Raw genomic sequence first — 18,160 nt, 5'->3', positions numbered from 1 at the left:
GAAAGAAACATGTAGATTATTAATAAAATTAAAATTTTAATTTTAAAATTATATGTTACTGTCTTGAGAAAGACAATTTAAGGGGATCCTATACCTTAAGGTATAATTTTAAAATTAAAATGTTAATTTTATTAATAATCTACATGTTTCTTTCAGATAATTATATTAATAAACGATATTTCACGTTCTTTGGATCTCGGCGCTTCGCGGCACATACGGGCTTCGTTGTGTGAAACTTGACGCGCTAGCGCACGCATGCCGCCGTCGCCGCAGACCGGAGTGACTCGTACACCGTCAAACGCTATTATTGACGGCGATGGGCAGTGGTATGTACATCATCGAGGACCGAGGAGTGCCTTCGTATCCGCACCAAAGGAAGATTGATGGCCGGGACGAGGTGTGCCGACGCGGAATTTTCACAGGCGAGTCCGGAAGCGCGCGAGGAGTAGAGCAGCTAGAAACGCGGGCACAACGACGGAGATTCGAGAGGCCGCAGGACTCTTAAGTCCGCCCAGCGTACGCGAGCGCGCCTTTGCAGCACCTGAGCGACGTTAGCAACCCTCGTCTCGCGCACGTTCTTTCATCATGATATCGAACGTCAACGCGCATCGGCGATCCACTGGCAGTCGCAACACTTGCAGCGTCCGCGGCACAAACGTCCAACGGAACCTCCGTGCAATGTATCGAGTCAGAGTCTGCAATCCGGACTAAGACGAGCGCGATGACGACGTGCAGCACGGACCGGGTAAGAAATCGCGAATCTCCTTTTGACGCCGTCGGCTTCAGAGGCATCCGTTGCGATGACAACAAAAGTTGTATAATAATGTTTACAAATTAAAATTCTCAATTCAGATCTAGAGATGTGATCTGGTATTCATACCAGGAAGGCAGGAGCAAGAAATAGGTAAAGTCGGATATATTTAGACACGTAGATTAATAATAGAAATACTAGAAGGGACGAGCGACACACGCATGTAAATTTCACGAGATAGAAACTTTGTCGCTCCTTAGATTTGTTACAATATCTCATCCATCGTCTCGCATTTATATGTGTCTATTTTCTTTACGTCGTTTTATTTAGGAAGACATTAGATAAACGTTTTACGTTGAGCGAACAAGGCCGGCCTATTTCCGTGCGAAAATCGTAGGAACAATAATTTTCGCACTTCTGCTTTTCCTCTTTTGCGCCTGCCGATTATTTGATCGGCGCAAATTTATGTTCAATCTCTATCGGCGTTTTTTTTCAACTTGCCGAGGATATCTTTCGTCGAAAAAAATAGTTAAAGAATATTCAAAATGCGAATAGACATTTTTGCGGAATGCTCTAGCAATATACATAATTAATACATTTTGTGCGGCTGTATTTTTATCGCGTTTTGTCGTACACACTTTTACGGATACGCATACAGATGATTCTAAATTCGGACCCCCAGATGCTTCTTTCATGGCGATCCTAGATATTACGTCATTTTTCGTAACGTCTGGAAATAATTCATTAGTTACGACATGTGAGTGACTTTGTGCTCGCACAAGCGTTATTTATAAGTATATTATACATAAAATTAAGTTAGAGTTCATATTTATCGCGTGGCTGTGCACAGAGTAAAATTATTATAAATAGTTTAGAGAGAGAGAGAGAAAGAGAAACTGTTTGAGCTGATAAACCAACGATTAAATTGGCTAATGTGACGTATATTATGCACGACAGAATTATTGAATTATTTCTATTCAGAATTTTACGTGATTTAAAGTCTTAATATAAATATAAAACAGCATGTAGCCTTAAAAATATCCCCGACATATGCCGCAATATTTATGATATATTCTGAATTATGCACTATTTAAATAGATATAAGTATCCAGTTGTTGTAGTTATTTAATAGTTGATAGATCATGTTAACGATCGACGTTGTCTTTCAAAGTGGGAGCTATGGCGTTGTAACTTTGTAATTTTGTAACTTTCCGGTTTAGACCGATTTAGATGTTATCGATGGCGATAATTAAGTATGTTTTTTATCGATGCCTTATTTTTATCAAATAGAAATTGTTTATCGCCTCTTTAAACTAAATTTTTATTTGAATAACATCGTCGAGATGTACATTTGCTTATTATCCATGATAATAATCGTGCACTTGCCTTTTACGTTCCTCTTCGCTTTTAAAAGCTTATTGATGTTTCGTTATTGAATTGAAAACCTATTTAATTTATACCTTAATAACTTTGTGAATTCGATTGTAATTTAGAAATGCGACCGTGATATCCGCGCAATTGTTTTGACTTTTTACACGAAAGGCAAATTTGCTATAATTTGTTTGGAATTTATTTTATTGACAAATATAAAACGCCGTTTCTTCCATATCATTAATTCGATAGCGCGGTTTATATGGCCGTATAAATCATATGTTATCGTATAAAAGTTACATGAAAATTTCTTATCTCTTTAGCTAATTAATGAGCGTCACTTTCATTTTATACGCACACGAGTTTTTATATTTTATTTAATTTTATTTCGTTACGCAACGAAACTCTAAATTGATTGTAAAATAACTTGGCTTGACTAATGATCTTTATCTATATTTATACAAAGAAATTTGATATGCTGAAACTGATGAAAAGAATCGAGGGCCCTTATCTCGCGTGAGATATCGCTTTTGCGTTCTAATGTCATGGAATTATCAGGGAATTGCGACGTCTTTCTATGTCTCTTATAAATTCATACTCGGATAAATTAATCTCGAGTTCTATCTTGGTGAATGGTTTACGAAATTGTTCTTGAATTACTTTCAATTGGCGTTTCCCTCAAAAGATTTCAAGTTGTAATTACCGGGCCGTTCAATAACGAAAGTCAAAAGGCAAGCACCAAGTCTCTCTCTCTCTCTCTCTCTCTCTCTCTCTCTTTCTGTGCGGTCATGGAAAAAAAGAAAAAAAAAGTAAAAGTATATTAGGGCTAATGCGATTTAACTTTACACCATGCTCTAGCTATCTTTTTATTGATGTCGCACAAGTAACGTGAATCGATAAAAGCAACCCATGCGTTTGTAATCTAAAAAATGTAATCTGAAAGTAATATTTCTGTGACGTAACTCGAAACTACTGGACGTGCGTTGCAGTTTTTGATTTTTACTGTATTAATCGTCACAAAGTTTACGTCGATATGGGATGTAGATAATCACTTTCCGAGTACCCAGGAATATATTATCCGCTTTTAGCAGGCTAGAGTCATATTTCATTGAAATTCAAAACATCTTTTTCAGCCGTTTCAGCAAATTAGTCGTTTCTAAATATCATTCTATTATTAATAACTTACCGGGCGGTATTTACATAATCGTTTGTTTGTCGGCGCTATTAATTCGACTTTACGGAGTAGTATTGTTGAAATCATCGTAGCGATTATCTTTTTATTCATATGTTATCTTTATTAGCGAGCGATATTTCTATCAGTCTAATTATAGGACATTTCTAATTGCAGGAAAGTCGTGTCGCAAACGTGGTCTTGTTGCACCATGACGGGTGCACCGAGGGGATTGATATCTCACGGCTGAAATCGCCTTGTGAAATCGCCATTCATCGCGCGGCCTTCGGATACGAAGCTTCCGCGGGAAAAACGATCGAGCGTGGAGTGTACGCTCCAGTACGACGCCGACTGTCGTCGCGTCAAGAGCGTTTGTTGTTACTAATTGTACTCTGGGGTAACCGGTCGACCAACGAAGCTTACGTATTTTCGATAATCGGCCCCGACGTACAGTGGAAAATCAAAGGCTAAGCAGATCAACGCCCTGCTTCGAACAAAACAGGTAAGGAATCCTACGCTAAATAATTTTATATATATATATATTTAACAATAAGAATATAAAACTCGTTTCTTTTTCCCTCGGCATGTTTATACGCACGATTCCTGACATTCTACGCGAGAACTACCACATTGTGGATAGCAATCTACTCGCTCTATCGATCCACAATTATATCTGTCTGAATATCGAAGTGGGTATAAAGTGACAGCGTGATTGACGGTCGGGAAATAAAAGGGAAATAGGGTATGAGAACGTGTTATGTACCGGATACTTTCTAAGATTCTCGCGGCAGTTCGCACGGGACGGATAAATTTTTCAGGCCTTGGGTGTCTCGAAAGCTTTTATAATATGCTTCTTTTTTTTTTCAAATCGTGACAACAACGGAACTACGTTGAAGAATGTTTCAATGAAGTTTACGTATAACTTTTGAAGATGGTAGTACTCAAGGAAGTTGTCACGTGAAAATGTACTGCTGCCGTATATTTATTTCAGCCTAATGGAGATAATATCGTAACAGCAGCAATTATTCCGCGAACTTGCAGCCCGTCATTTGTATACTTCCTACGACGTTTTGCCGCGGATAACGTCACGAATTAGTGATAGATTAAAGGATATCGCATGGATTACTCTTTATCATATTCTTTCTTGATATGCCCACTCGAAATGCTATGCTTGCAAATTTAGGGTATAATTCAGTTCACGTATCGCTCTTCTATATAAGCTTAAGTGACGTAATTGTCGGTTCAGTGAACCAAGTATGCGACGGCGTTTAATCCGTCAATTACCCACCTGAGAGCTTCAAAGAAAAGCACCGGATTTCGCAACAGGAACCTCAATCTGACACTGAAGCGAGAAATCAAATGCAATCGATATCGTTAAATTTGTGGACGCGCTTCCATGACGGGTATTATTAATATTGACGTTAAAATTGAAAACGTAAAATTTACAATATCAGCAATAATCAATGATATTAATCAAACGTAACTTATATTATATTTCAAATTTATATTTTACTCGACAGTTTGGTATGAGCGTGATCGTTGCAGATAAATCGAGGCGCGTATATCTTTGCAGAATTTTTTAAAGCCACAAAATTATTTTCAATTGCATTATTGTAATATTTTCGTTACGTAAAACGTTATAAAAGCCAACGACTGGTAGTGCAAATTTATCGCCTAGAACTCGGTGCAATTTAATTGAGCACGTGCTTCAGCTTAAAATTCGGCGGATATTCTGGGATGCGTTTCATCTAGTCTATGTTGTAAAAATACTCTGGCATAGTCGGCTATTGGAAATATTCTTAAATAGTGTTAATTATTTTTTCTGACGTCAAGATCTTAATTTATGCGTTGCTTTAATTATTAGCTTTTTTTTCAAACTTATGATTGCAAATGTATTTATGCCTCTTAGGTAGAAACGAGCGATGACTTGCAGGAAAAAAAAAACCCATTTTAGACTGCAAAGTGCCGGATTTGTTATCGCATTTGTTCATATCACAAAAAATATAACAATTTAATTATCAGAGCTCTCATAATCTTTTTGCTCGTCATAAATACGCGCGACGTTAACAACCTAACTAACTGGATCTTGATAGAAATATAATAGTGAAATTGAAAAACAAAATTATTACTTAGATAAGTCCCCGTTTTATTGCACATATTAAATTGAAGAGGCAAAAAAGTATAGCTTAGTATAAATAATTACTTTGTCACTTAATTATAATAATATTGAGGAATCTAAATATTTTTTGATCAATAGATAGATGAAATTCGATAAAAGCCGTGTAGGAGGCAATATAGTTATCAATCTGCTCGATATGCTCTTGACTTTATAAGGAACCTGAATAACGTATTTTCAAAATGCTTCACGTTAATGTAGGTACATTAAATCACGCTGCATCATGCTACAAAATTATTGCACTACGGTTTTTTCTTTGTGATGCAAAAGACGAATGTGGCTTACGTATGCATTACGTAACTATTGATCTCGGCAGCAAAAGCGCAACTACATGTGCTGCGAAATTCTACGAGGTCTTACTTTGCCGACTGAAATTCGAGACGATGAATCGCGATTATTCTTGTGGAGTTGGCAACAAGCGAATAAACCTTCAAATTTTTTTTTTTTTTTTTTTTTTTTTTCTATCAAGAAAACGTTCGTTGCGTTATCACACACAGTGATACATGCGTGATCTTATATAATTGTGTATATCATACATATAATTGCGTGTTACATCCAGAGTAAAAAAAAAAAAAAAAAAGTACGAAACCGCGTCGAGATAATATCGAGGCAAAGTGAATTTAGCGTCCTGCTAATATTTCTCATACAAGTTATTCAAGTATTGAATGTAGCGAAAATAGTTGCTTGTCCTTTCGGAAAACTGATATACAAATTGTTGCTGAACTCGTCCATTATTAAACAAATTTCTACTACGATTATAGGCGTCATTCTTCCATTCAGACAGCTAATAAACTCAACGACTGTACAAGTTCACGGTTAATGCGCCGCAAGCGAGTTTGTTGTACAAGTTAACCCGTAACAACGCAGGTTAAATGACAAGATAATTGATGCGCCGAATAACAGAGGTTCCTATGGTTAGTCTTTCCTATGGCTGACTTGTCCGGTGAAATTTATTAACATTCATCTATAACGTTTACGTTTCGCGAACGAATATTATAGGCAATGCAAACGTACAAGTCGAAATTCTTACATTGCATTGGGGTAGTTTAAATTTCTTTAACAGTTTTATTTTTTAATAGATTTGCCAATAAGTTTTTATAAAGATTTTTTATGAAAAAAAGAATTACTTCTCACCTAAAAGTTGCTCCGCCGATGCAGGATGCCCGTCTCAGGCCTGCTCCTCCTCTCATTGTACAAATGGGACGTGTCGAGTCATCCTTCCGCGCACAAATCCCTCGCGAACACCTTGACCGTGATTTTACAATCGCGAAAATTATTCATCACTTTCGCACGTTATTTTTCGGCACTGACGTTTAGAAAAAAGCCGTCCGAATACTGTACGGAATTCCCGGAACGACCGACGAACCGGCTGCGGTTCGTATAATTAATAATATCGGCGGTTACGACACTTTCGTTGACAGCAGCTACGTCAATTTGTAAAAAAAAAAAATATATATATATAATTTAATAAACGGTAACAATAGAATTAGCTACTTTAGGCGTCACGCCAATTTTTTACAGATAGGATTATTTATTCCTTGAAATATGGAGTACGGTGTTATCAATCGCGGCCAAATGTTTTATTAATTTATGTATGTGTAATTTATATTTCGTATTTAAATTAATAAAATAGACTGAACAGGGAATCTCGTTTATTAAAAAAATTTTTTTTTTATGTCTTGATTATCTTTGATACTTGATTTATTTAGGAGGCAAATGATAATAAATTATAATGACGAATGAAAGTATTGTATTTGAAGGATAACTCCTCGCATACGCTCGAGCTTATCGTAATCTTGCCTATTATGCAGTATATCGTTCTGAAAAGATTGTATTCAAGTTACGCAGCATCTTTCGTTACCGTTCGCTTTTGACATTGAAAGATATCTAATGAACGTGACATTCCTAGTTCACGGTTTAGTAACTTTTAGCTTTTGAAACTAAGTTGTGTAATACAAATTAACATATATCTATCAGCATGTATCATCATTTTCTAAGAGACATCTTATTTTTTTTTTTTAATATTAATTTAATTTATACGTTCGCAGATTATATGATCTAACGAATGGTAAGAAGTTTATTTTAAGTAAAGATTATCAGTGAAAAAAAAAAAAAAAATAACAAGGCTCAGCTTATAAAGTAAACTGGCTCGTTGATAACTCACGTCGAGATCAGATTACTGGACCACGTACTGCATCGTTTTGTTTCCTTGAAATGCGTAGAGTACCAGGAAAAGGGGAAGAAGTAATTTGATAAGAGGAGGGAAAGAACGGCGAAGAACCGCCACCGCGAGGTGAGGTTAATTAAAAATAGTGTTTGTTGAATTTTTGTTACATCTATAAATTTTAGTTTTCTACTATAACGTGTGATGAGGTAATCTCTTATTCTCACGTAATCGTCTAGACATGAGACACATACTTGTAAATTTTATCTTGCGGTGAAATCGAAATACGAGATCTACTCATTAACTTTTAATTGAAAACAAATATCTCACTTTTAATTGCCTCCATCTGCGCTAATCGAATTTTATTTTGACACCCTTGGATCGTTTCTCCGCCTGGTATCAATCGTCGATTAAGAATAAGATTGCAAAAACTTTTATTGCTAGAATTGCACGAAAGATTTATCTAAGTGGGCAAACCTGTGTAAAGTATATTTTAGTTGACGTCTAATTCTAAAAATTATATTAAAAAAAATTACAGTTTATGAAATACATTACGGAACTGATATCTCGAGATTAGATTATCGGAATATATTTTACATTGTGTTTCTACAAACGATACATCTGTTACGATGTCGATGACGGCAGCACATCCGTTGTGTCTAGTCAGTTTTGTGATGATGTCATTAGAATATACGGAATAAAATCAATTTTTTCGCTTTCATCGTGTGCGTGTAGCGTAAAAAATTAAGCTCTCCTGTTGCTCTTTTTCTTTTTTCTTTTTTAGATAGACACTCCTTTTGCCGACAATCCTGCAAAGTGTCGAGTACGTTTAATTAAAGCTTCGACGTTCCTTGGAGAGGTCCCCATTGTTGTAACTGACCGCCGCGTTGACATTTACATAATCCAGTTGTTGCGATCTACGATGTAGAATACATGATTAAAGTTTTAATACAGGCATGACATTGGACGTAGCACGTGATTAAAATTTCAACCGAGATTTTGTTAGAGTGGATTTCTTTTACAAATATAGAGGTACCCGCAAACCGAACACATATCGTGACCAGTTGACCCCAACGAGACATCGTTTCGTACCTATCCTATACCTATCTTGTGAAAGAAACGTTCTGCAGGTGGCTATCGATTTAACCCGCGATCGTTAATACGATAGTGTCCTTACATCTTTTACGATCTTAATGGACTTGACGGAGCGAGGAGCTCTTTTATATATATAATAACGTTTTATTTCACGTCCAGTCATTCGAATGATAAATAGTAGGTAAATGTCAGAAAGAACGCTGTTATTAGGAACATCATTTCCTCTTGTGCGTCGTACGTTTATGATTTTATCGCCTATCCACACGTACATTTGACGAGTAAAAGAACTTTGATGGAATTGACAATTTGCATGTATGTTAGATATTAAAAAACCTAGGTGTTTGGGGGACAACGGATAGTTCTAAAAATATAATTCCAGGTGCGAAGTAGCGCAACGTAGTGAAGCTAGTTAATTTCTTTTTCCAATCACTAGAATTACGTTTATTATGAGTAATAAATAACGATTGTTTTCCCCGAATGACTTAACGTTCTTCAAGTTGCCGCACGACCTATTTTTACATCAGGTATAGATTATATTGTCGTTATCCTTTATCAACCTCGGCTTTCTCACCTGAGCCGACCGCTTCAATATTTTTCCACATCGTGAATAATGCTCTTTATTGCCAAACAATCATCTTACATATTAAAAAAAGAGAACGCTGTCAATTCTGCCGATCGATATCAGCGTGATAGTGCGCTATCACTATCATTGTCATTTACCTTCGATAGATGGTACAATGAGATTCTTTCACGTTCTCCCCCAAAAAGGTAACGAGTGACGGAACTTTTTCTCCGATAAAAGACTTGATAAAAAAAAAAAAAAAAAAAAATCCGTAAATTCTAACATCACGTATAGACAATTTCATCCTTGTCCATCTGTGGATGTTGCTTGTCTTGTGAAATTCCACTTTGAAATTTTATATCTCAGATTGTTTCTGAAAAAAATAATAAAAAAGTAAACTCGTTATCAGTGATTTCGCAATAAGATCGAAATGCCTCCTAACAACGGTTGGGATTACTGTCAATTCTTGTCTTCGTCGTTTATCTTCGTTCTCGAATGACGTTGACTATTCTTAACTGTCAAGCATCATAACGAAAACGGACCCACGACTGCGTGCTACAAATTATCGAGACGTTCCCTCGGGTTATTTGCGGCGCAGGTGATCTCGAGTAGAAGTGACGGGTAATGAGGAGAAATGGAGCCACGCACAAGTCAGCCTCTCGATCATGCACGCAAACTAAACGGTCCATTGACTTTTGCAACAACGCTTTCTATCCTCTCGCTCGTCTCGTACAAACGTCAACTTGAAAATTTAATTTTATGCAACTTTTCTTCGTCGTCGTCGCATTTCCTACAGTCTCTAAATTTTTATTCCTACTAGTTTCTATTATTATTTTCAGCGGCTATTTACTAGCCTAGATTCATTTCTTACGTCTTTTTATATACCTCTATTTTTAATACGTCTTCGTCGGATCCGTATGAGCAACCAGGTCGTTTCATACGGCCCGGTAGATAGGATTTGTGCCACGGTAATTGTCCCGAGTGAACCGGTTAAACGTTAAAGAGTAGGAAATACGACGCCAGCGAAGGCCGCTAATGATAACGAAGGTCACGAGACTTTTACTTTTTAACCAACTGATTGTGCCTTATCTTGATAATCTCGCGCTAAACAGGAAACGCTACGCGATCGATTCTACGGTTCATGAATTATACTCGTCATAGTAATGTTTCAGCTGATAGTCAAGGGAGATAACATTTGTAGCACTACATTCATAAATCGCAACGTCATCTAAGAAGAAGTATCTTGTTTATCTTATCGGCTTTTTACACGTCGAGTAATTAAACCATGCGTAGAAAGTTTCTTTTAGAGCCTGTTCAATTTTTTTCTCAGTCATTAACAGTCAATTAATAATGACTGTTAACAATGAGAAATCAAAATTAATAATATAATAGGTTAAACATTTAATATATAAAAAGTATTTTAATATAGCGCTCCTTTTGATATTATAAAATATAGAAATTCTATATGATTATTTCTACTCGTGAAAAAAAACGATGCAGGCATTACGTAATGATAAGTATTCTTGCGTAATAATCGTCTTCTTATAAAAGTGGTAACCGCAGCTAAAAATTATTTCAAGGAAAATGGTACAGTGCCTTTTTTTTTTTTTCTCTTTTATGACTTTGTATTTTATATTTCGTTAATATGCCATTTTAATGATAAAGCAATCATTTTCTTTACAGTATTCGAACGGATCGACAGCCTAATTGCGTTATTTGCGCAGATATAAGACGAATAAGAAAGATGCAGAACGTATTTGAGGTCGACGATAACGACGTCATTTATAAAGATGTTGTCATCATAGGTAAGTGTAGAGAGATGATTTAAGTTTCATCGGGATTAATTTAATAGCTTGATAGTGAAAGGCATAAAATAAAAAATAAAAAAACTGAGGGGATAAGAAACGTCCTACTATAATAATGGATTTTAAACTCAACTGATTGTAGACTAAAACCAAGAGAAAAAAATTGTAATTTTGTTTTAGTATTAAAGTTCTCAGATGCACGGATTGATAACTATATTTTTTTAACATGCATACGTATGGTTAATTGATACTACGCTGAAAACAAGAAAACTTTAAACTGTCCATAATAAATATGAAAACATTTTATCAAAGAGGCAGTATATCAAATTTTCAAAATCACAAAAGTGTAAAGATATCTATGAAACAGTCGTCGTATTGAAAATTTTCTTTGTTGGGGCATTAGAGATTATCGTACATAGTTATATGCTATCTATAATCCTCAGGAAATGGGCCCAGCGGAATATGCCTGTCGTATATGCTCGCCGGAAACTGGCCTTATTACACCGGCGAATCTCATCCTGGAGACGATATGCTAACAGCACGATTGCGGTTTTGTTTGGCCGGTAACGAAGAATGCGGCGATACGTCAGATGATGCGAACGCAGACGTGGGCACCAACAACCGTCGTCAATCCTCAAAATCTGCTGGCAGATCACAGGGAGGCGGATTAGCGCGCAGCACACGCTGCAAACTCGAGTGCCTATCTTCCGGTATCGAGGGCAGAGGCGGCGGCCGGCCACTAGCTCTTCTCATGGATCAGCTACAACATCCATGCGTCGATGCTGGTTTTGATATACCCTCGCTTCTTGTTTGGAAATCCGTTGATGAATATCCTGAGCACAAAATTATAGATCACGTTGTCCTTGGCAAAGGCCAACCGGGCGGTGCTTGGCAGGTATATAGAGGACGATATTTTATTTTTTTTTTTTTTTTAATTTTCGTAACCCCGCAAATAAATTGGAATGATTATTTTAAAATAAAAAATTTTGCATTAGAAATTAATAAGCCTAAATGTAATATTTGACTTTTTTTAGTTTATGGATCCTAATGTATTGACTATCAGTCTAAGTCGATGGATGTCCTTACCTGACTTGGATCTGAGACATTGGGAGAAACTCGTCGAGGTCGAACAGTTGCAAAAGTCCGTGTTAGCCGCGGAAACTAACATATATGCACGGCTGGAAAAACTGAGCGTTTGTAAGGCGTCTAGTCGAGTTTCTATGGGTACTGTAGCAGCTTATTACAAGGACTACGTGCGCAGGAAAGGCTTGAAGCAATACTTTCGATGGTATTTATTTCAAATATTTATAGCACAAATTTGTTGTTAATATCAGCGCAGATTTTTACGAAACAATTTGTTGTAGTGGGACCACAGTTACTTCAGTAAAACCGAATTCGGAGTCACCAGAGAGCAAAGGAGAATACAATTGGGTTGTAGAAGGGTATGAAAACAAAAATGGAAAGCGATTTCGCTATCGGTGTAAAAGGGCAGTTCTCGCAACCGGCACGACTGACTTATCGAATCGTCTAGATATTTTAGGAGAGAACACAAATCTTGAATGGGTGACACATGACCTCAATGATTTGGAGACTCGATTGGAGCATTTGGTCAACAAGTATGGTATGTAAACTAAAAATTACACAAGAAATTGTATAAAGATTGCACTTTATTCCACGATTGCTGAGTAAACTTATCTTCCGTTTTGTACAATTACATAATTTTATTCTTCATTTGTTTTTTATTTGAGAAATCGTTAATCGTAGGTAAAGATTTGGCCAACGAACAAATACCGCCTGTATTAGTAATTGGAGCTGGTCTTAGTGCAGCCGATGCGATTATGGCTACTCGTTTCCGCGGTATACCTGTGCTACATGCATTTCGCAATTCGTTAAATAAATGGGATAAACAGACAACCAACAGAATAACTACTAATTACGATCGATTGCAATGGTTGCCTGATTCCATATATCCAGAGTATCATAAAGTGTACGAAATGATGGCTGATGGAGGTACGAAAAATTCTCTGTACAAATCATTACCTGGATATACGCTTGTCAGTCTTTGTGAAAATCGCGAAAATGGAAATATAAATACGACGAAGACAGTCACCCTTTCTACTCCAAACGGTCAGTTGCGTACATTCGAAGTGTCTATTGCGGCTATTCTTATCGGTAAATACAATATATTTTTTTTAAATATTTTACACTAGAAATTATTAAATGTGTAGATACTAATGTTGAAGTGTTAACAATTTTGCTCATGTATTGAATAATTTATTTTAGGATACAAACCAGATCTATCGTACTTGGAAGGTAGCGGTATAGGATTGGGTAAATTTGCAAGCAAACCAATCGATAGTAAATCGAATCCAATTGAAATCGATGATTTCACATATGAGGTGATAAACGCACCGATTAAAGGACTTTACGCATTAGGACCTTTAGTCGGTAACAATTTTGTTCGCTTTGTTCTGGGTGGGGCGCTTGGAATTTTGGCGCATATTTTACATACTACAAATACCTAGGAAATCTGACAGCCACTTATACGATTTCATCGTATTCTTAGTAAAATTATTTTGTATGTAGATACATTGTATCGTGAAATTTCTGCTCAATTTGTGTGAGTGCTAAATAGCTAGTGGGTAGTTCTTGAAATTTATATGAGGAGGTTACTCGGTAAATTTGTTTGTACATACTATTAAAATTATTTTTATATTCCTTTCTACATTACCCTTCGCAAAGAAACGATCGATATTTAAGTGTACATAACTATTTAATTGTTCCGAAATATCTTCTAACAAAAGATTAAGGACGGAGAGAATACTACATTTACTCAACGAGTAATGATTTATAATGTGCAGAAAAAGATAACAGTTTAAATTCTACTTTAGATCTATTTTAGATCTGTTCGCGTTTGTCAACATTCCATTTAATAAGGAAATTATCTATAAGAAATCATTATAATAATATCCTTAATATGACTTGCATTATAATGATAAGTTTATTATGATTATACATTACAAACTTTCCATAAATATATCCTTATTAAACTCGACATCTTAAAGTATGTATAATTAATACTTAAATAATGGAGTTTGTATCGTAACGAGTTTCGTAAAGTAAAAAACGAGTAATACAACGAAACTCCTGATATAAATTCTAATACGATGTACTTAGGATTAATCTGTGTTTGCCTTTTTACGTGATGAGTAAAAATGCTTCTTTATACACATTTCATAAATTTAATACACAGTTTATATAGAACAGCTTTTAATAATTTATATTTTCGTGAAATTGGGACATTTTAGGAAATTGTGCTTACTAAACGCACATGCATTTTTTTATTATTATGCATTTTTATTTCCTGACAATTAAAATCGTGTCCCATAAAGTAAATTAGATGATTACAGGTAAAAACACATTTGAATTTTTACATAACATTTTTGATCCGCCGTATAATATGCCTTTACATCTCTTATTAATAAGCTGTGATTACTTTAGTGAAATAAGCTAGTAATGCTCTGTTGTTAGAGTAAGCTATATGTACATATAATACTACCTTTTTAGTACAAAATATTTTCACAAAATATTACTTTTTTTTTTATTACTTAATTATTTTATTTTATATTTAATTTATAGTAGCGCGCTTTATTGTTTGCATTTTATATGACTTTATTTTAATTAAAATTAAAAAAGAAATTATACTTTTTATAATTTTATTTTGTTTCAAGTCGATATTTTACTCTAATAATATATAATAAAAATTCAAAAAATATTATCTACTTTTGTTATATATGCGGTACATTAACTTAAATGTTAATACGTATTGTACACCGAAGGGCAGATATGGCAATTTCTGCGGCAACAGCGGCTAGCATACGTAATCCTAAAGACAGTAAAAGCAGGGGATGAAAGAACGGAGAGAAATCAGTCTTCGGCAATCCGGCCGGCGCGGTATATACATGCAGTACATGTGAAACTCGACGCACATGACGCTAAAATCATGTTCGCTAGCTGCCATCGCCATATCTGTTTTTTAGTGTACAACAATAAGCCTAAAACATTAATGTTACGACAAATTGATATTAGCAATAAGATGAAATATTGTAGCGTATACAAAAAATGAAGTAAATACTGGAGCGCATCATTTATAGTGTAGAAACATGATGGTTTTTAGAAATTTTATTAACATGAAAATTGATATATTGATACTAGCTAAATGATGACAGGGATATGTATGGATCCAAGAATACTTTATCGCAATCTGTGATAAGAAATGCAATGTTCAAGAAGATACAGTAAAGTAGAAGAGACTACATAAATGAAACTTAAGCATATTATATTTGGTAGATACATATTTTTACATGCAGAATAAGAATCAATTTATATAAAAAATATATATTAAATTGTTCAATTTAAACGAAAATACTGGAAAAAATCACCGTCTGTTTCTTTGAAAAAGTGATAATGGACAATTCCACTTGTCACGAAAAGTTTTCAGGGAACTTTAATGGGAATTATAAAATTTAAGAAACTAGGAAAAATTATTTCTTTAAAAGAAAGATAATTTGTAATATCTTATATAAACTATTCTGATATGTGTACACATATAAGCAATCCACAAGACTTTTCGATCATTGTTTAATTATGGAATGATTATTTAATAATTGGATGTACAGAACAGTTTATAATATACATATAAAAACCGCATTTTTTTTGTTATATTACATAAAAATAAAAATAATTTATAGCTATAAAAAAATATACAAGTGAGATAAATAAATTATTCTATTATAGATCTTGTTTTTGCGATTATTCTTAACATAAATTAAAAAAAATTTAAATATAAAATCGTTTTAAATAAAATTACAAGAATTACGAGAGATTATAAAGAATCTAAAAATGTTTTATACATAGTGAGATTAACATTAATTATAATGATTAATGCCACATTCACAGTTGATTATTTCTATCATATTAATCCACAAACAAATGGACTGAACAGACATTTGCTATAATCTCATGAATACATTCTTTTCTTCCTGACAATAATACTTGAGAAAAATCGTATTACATAGCATATTATTTTTAAAAATAGTTTTCCATTATTATATACAAGAAATTCTATAAAGATGTTTTATTTCATTTTGTAGAACATGATAATAAATACCCCAACAAATATATCAGAATTTTTACATTAGTTTTAATTTAATTGTGGTTGATTCTACGTCTTAAATATGACAAACAAGAAGCAAAGTAATATAATAGCAGCCGCGAGGACCACAATACAGTATAATTTTTTATTAGCCTTCTGATAAGAGTCTGCCTTTTTTAATTGTTTATAGCCCTCTTGTACTTGTACTTGCGTTTGCTCGATGTTGTAATCAATTCGATCTAAAATAGTACCCTGATCCTGTACCATTACTGCAAGATCCTGTGCACAATAAAAATTATGTTTTTAATCAAGACCATTATTTTCGACTATGAGATTTATCGCTAATGTTGACAATAAATATAAAATCAATATTTAAATTTACGGAAGATTCTTACCTGCTGTATTATATTGTAATTATTATATTATCAGACATAGATTACCTTAAAAATATGTTTTAAGTCTCCTATGCTTTGAACTATACTTCCGATCTGTTCTTCCCTTTCCATTGCTAATTTCATCCTATTTTCAGGTTCTTCCAATTGTAATAAAACCGAATCTTGCCGTTGCTCATTTCTTTGCCAATAATTACCAGCTGCTTCGTTTGATTCCATCAACCAAGAGTCAGTTGCTACATTATCTAAAAGAGACTGGTCCTCTGTGAAGAACTGATTATTTCTCTCTTCTCTTGATTTGACTTCTGCAATGATTTATTGAGGGTAATGCATATAATGCTTTAAATTATTAAAAAGATTAATAATAAAATTTTAGTTGTAGGAAAAGCATACGTGTCAAATAATGATTCTGGGCTGCTCTATATCGAAGGCCTAATTCCTGTAAGGCAGTCGAAAGGGCCACCACCGCACTGGCGGCTAAACGACGTTCCGCAGGCTTAGTTTCATGCCTGCCAGCTGACTTTATTGTTTGTACTTGTCTGTAGCCACTGGAGAATGCACGTCCAATCTCCCGTGTCAGTTGCTCCATTTGTCTTTCCTCCTACCCAATATTACAAAACATATTTTAAGTTCTGACATTATAATATATTATTAGAAATGTAAAAATTTATTTTAATATATTCTGCTTTTGTAAAGCAAGTAATATACACACAGTAGCTTTTTTAACTACTTGGCTTAGAAACTAAATTATAGCATAAAAAATGCAAACCTGAGACGTATCATCCAGAGTAGGCCTGGTAAGCTGTTTAGACTGAAGCTCGACTAGACTATCTATTTTTACCCGTAATCTGCTAAGAATGTACTGTGTCTCTTCTAAAGCATCTGCCCAGGCAGGTGGTGCACCACTGTCCACGCTCATACTCTTTAATTCTACATTATCAGAGGTACCGGAATCTGATTCCACCAGTGGCACACAGTCAGTAAGATTCTAAATAAAGCATGTATGAAAATGATAAAACAAAAGTAATAGAGAAATAGGTTTTTGTAGTATAACAGGTTAAATGTACTCACTTGTTCGGCGTAAATGTGTCTACTCTGCAAAGCATTGTTCCGCATTAAAACAAAGGGCTCAGTTAAGTTTCTCGTGGCCATTTTTCGGTTGTTATCTCTTTTTATCACAGCGATATCTCCTAATCACTTCATGAATCGCGCTGCGCTATCCATTGCGCACCGGATCAGCTGTCGTCATCTTGAAACAGCTGATCACCAAGCTTGCACGCTCTGTCTTTTTTCATCTTGCTATTCATTACTCAGTTATTGAAAACTAAATTGTATTAATATTTAATTACAATTATAAATACATCCTTAAAAATTCGTCTAATTAAACTTGAGCTATGACATGCTACTAAAAAATCGAGTTACTTCAAAGTCGGATTGAGTTGTGCACTCTAGCGTGTTATTTTTTAATAAATTTTCTTTTTATTTTGCTTTATTTTATTTTAATTTTATTTCGCCGTA

General features: G+C 34.7%; 2 protein-coding genes across 3 annotated transcripts; one reads left to right on the top strand and one right to left on the bottom strand.

Annotated features, from left to right (window-relative positions):
- The first annotated feature begins 342 nt into the window (after window positions 1–342).
- Window positions 343–15,891, top strand: LOC139103943 (oxidative stress-induced growth inhibitor 1). Of its 2 annotated transcripts, XM_070659120.1 has the most exons (9): window positions 343–745; window positions 853–904; window positions 3,471–3,795; window positions 10,974–11,095; window positions 11,539–11,990; window positions 12,130–12,383; window positions 12,460–12,716; window positions 12,860–13,267; window positions 13,379–15,891. In XM_070659120.1, exons 4-9 carry the CDS (start codon window positions 11,035–11,037, stop codon window positions 13,618–13,620), a joined length of 1,674 nt encoding a protein of 557 aa, XP_070515221.1. In that variant the 5' UTR covers window positions 343–745; window positions 853–904; window positions 3,471–3,795; window positions 10,974–11,034; the 3' UTR covers window positions 13,621–15,891. The 2 variants fall into 2 exon arrangements, with proteins under 2 accessions (XP_070515221.1, XP_070515220.1); XM_070659119.1 differs by lacking the exon at window positions 853–904.
- Syx16 (syntaxin 16) lies at window positions 15,723–18,126 on the bottom strand. Its single transcript, XM_070659148.1, has 5 exons — window positions 17,714–18,126; window positions 17,412–17,630; window positions 17,036–17,243; window positions 16,691–16,947; window positions 15,723–16,529 (listed from the first exon to the last, which is right to left on the bottom strand). Exons 1-5 carry the CDS (start codon window positions 17,792–17,794, stop codon window positions 16,320–16,322), a joined length of 975 nt encoding a protein of 324 aa, XP_070515249.1. The 5' UTR covers window positions 17,795–18,126; the 3' UTR covers window positions 15,723–16,319.
- Window positions 18,127–18,160: the final 34 nt, after the last annotated feature.

The sequence above is a fragment of the Cardiocondyla obscurior genome, linkage group LG07, assembly GCF_019399895.1.
Source record: "Cardiocondyla obscurior isolate alpha-2009 linkage group LG07, Cobs3.1, whole genome shotgun sequence".
In the NCBI taxonomy this organism is placed as follows: Eukaryota; Metazoa; Arthropoda; class Insecta; order Hymenoptera; family Formicidae; genus Cardiocondyla; species Cardiocondyla obscurior.
Note: the sequence above shows the minus strand (reverse complement) of the source record. Positions and strands in the feature narration are given on the sequence as shown.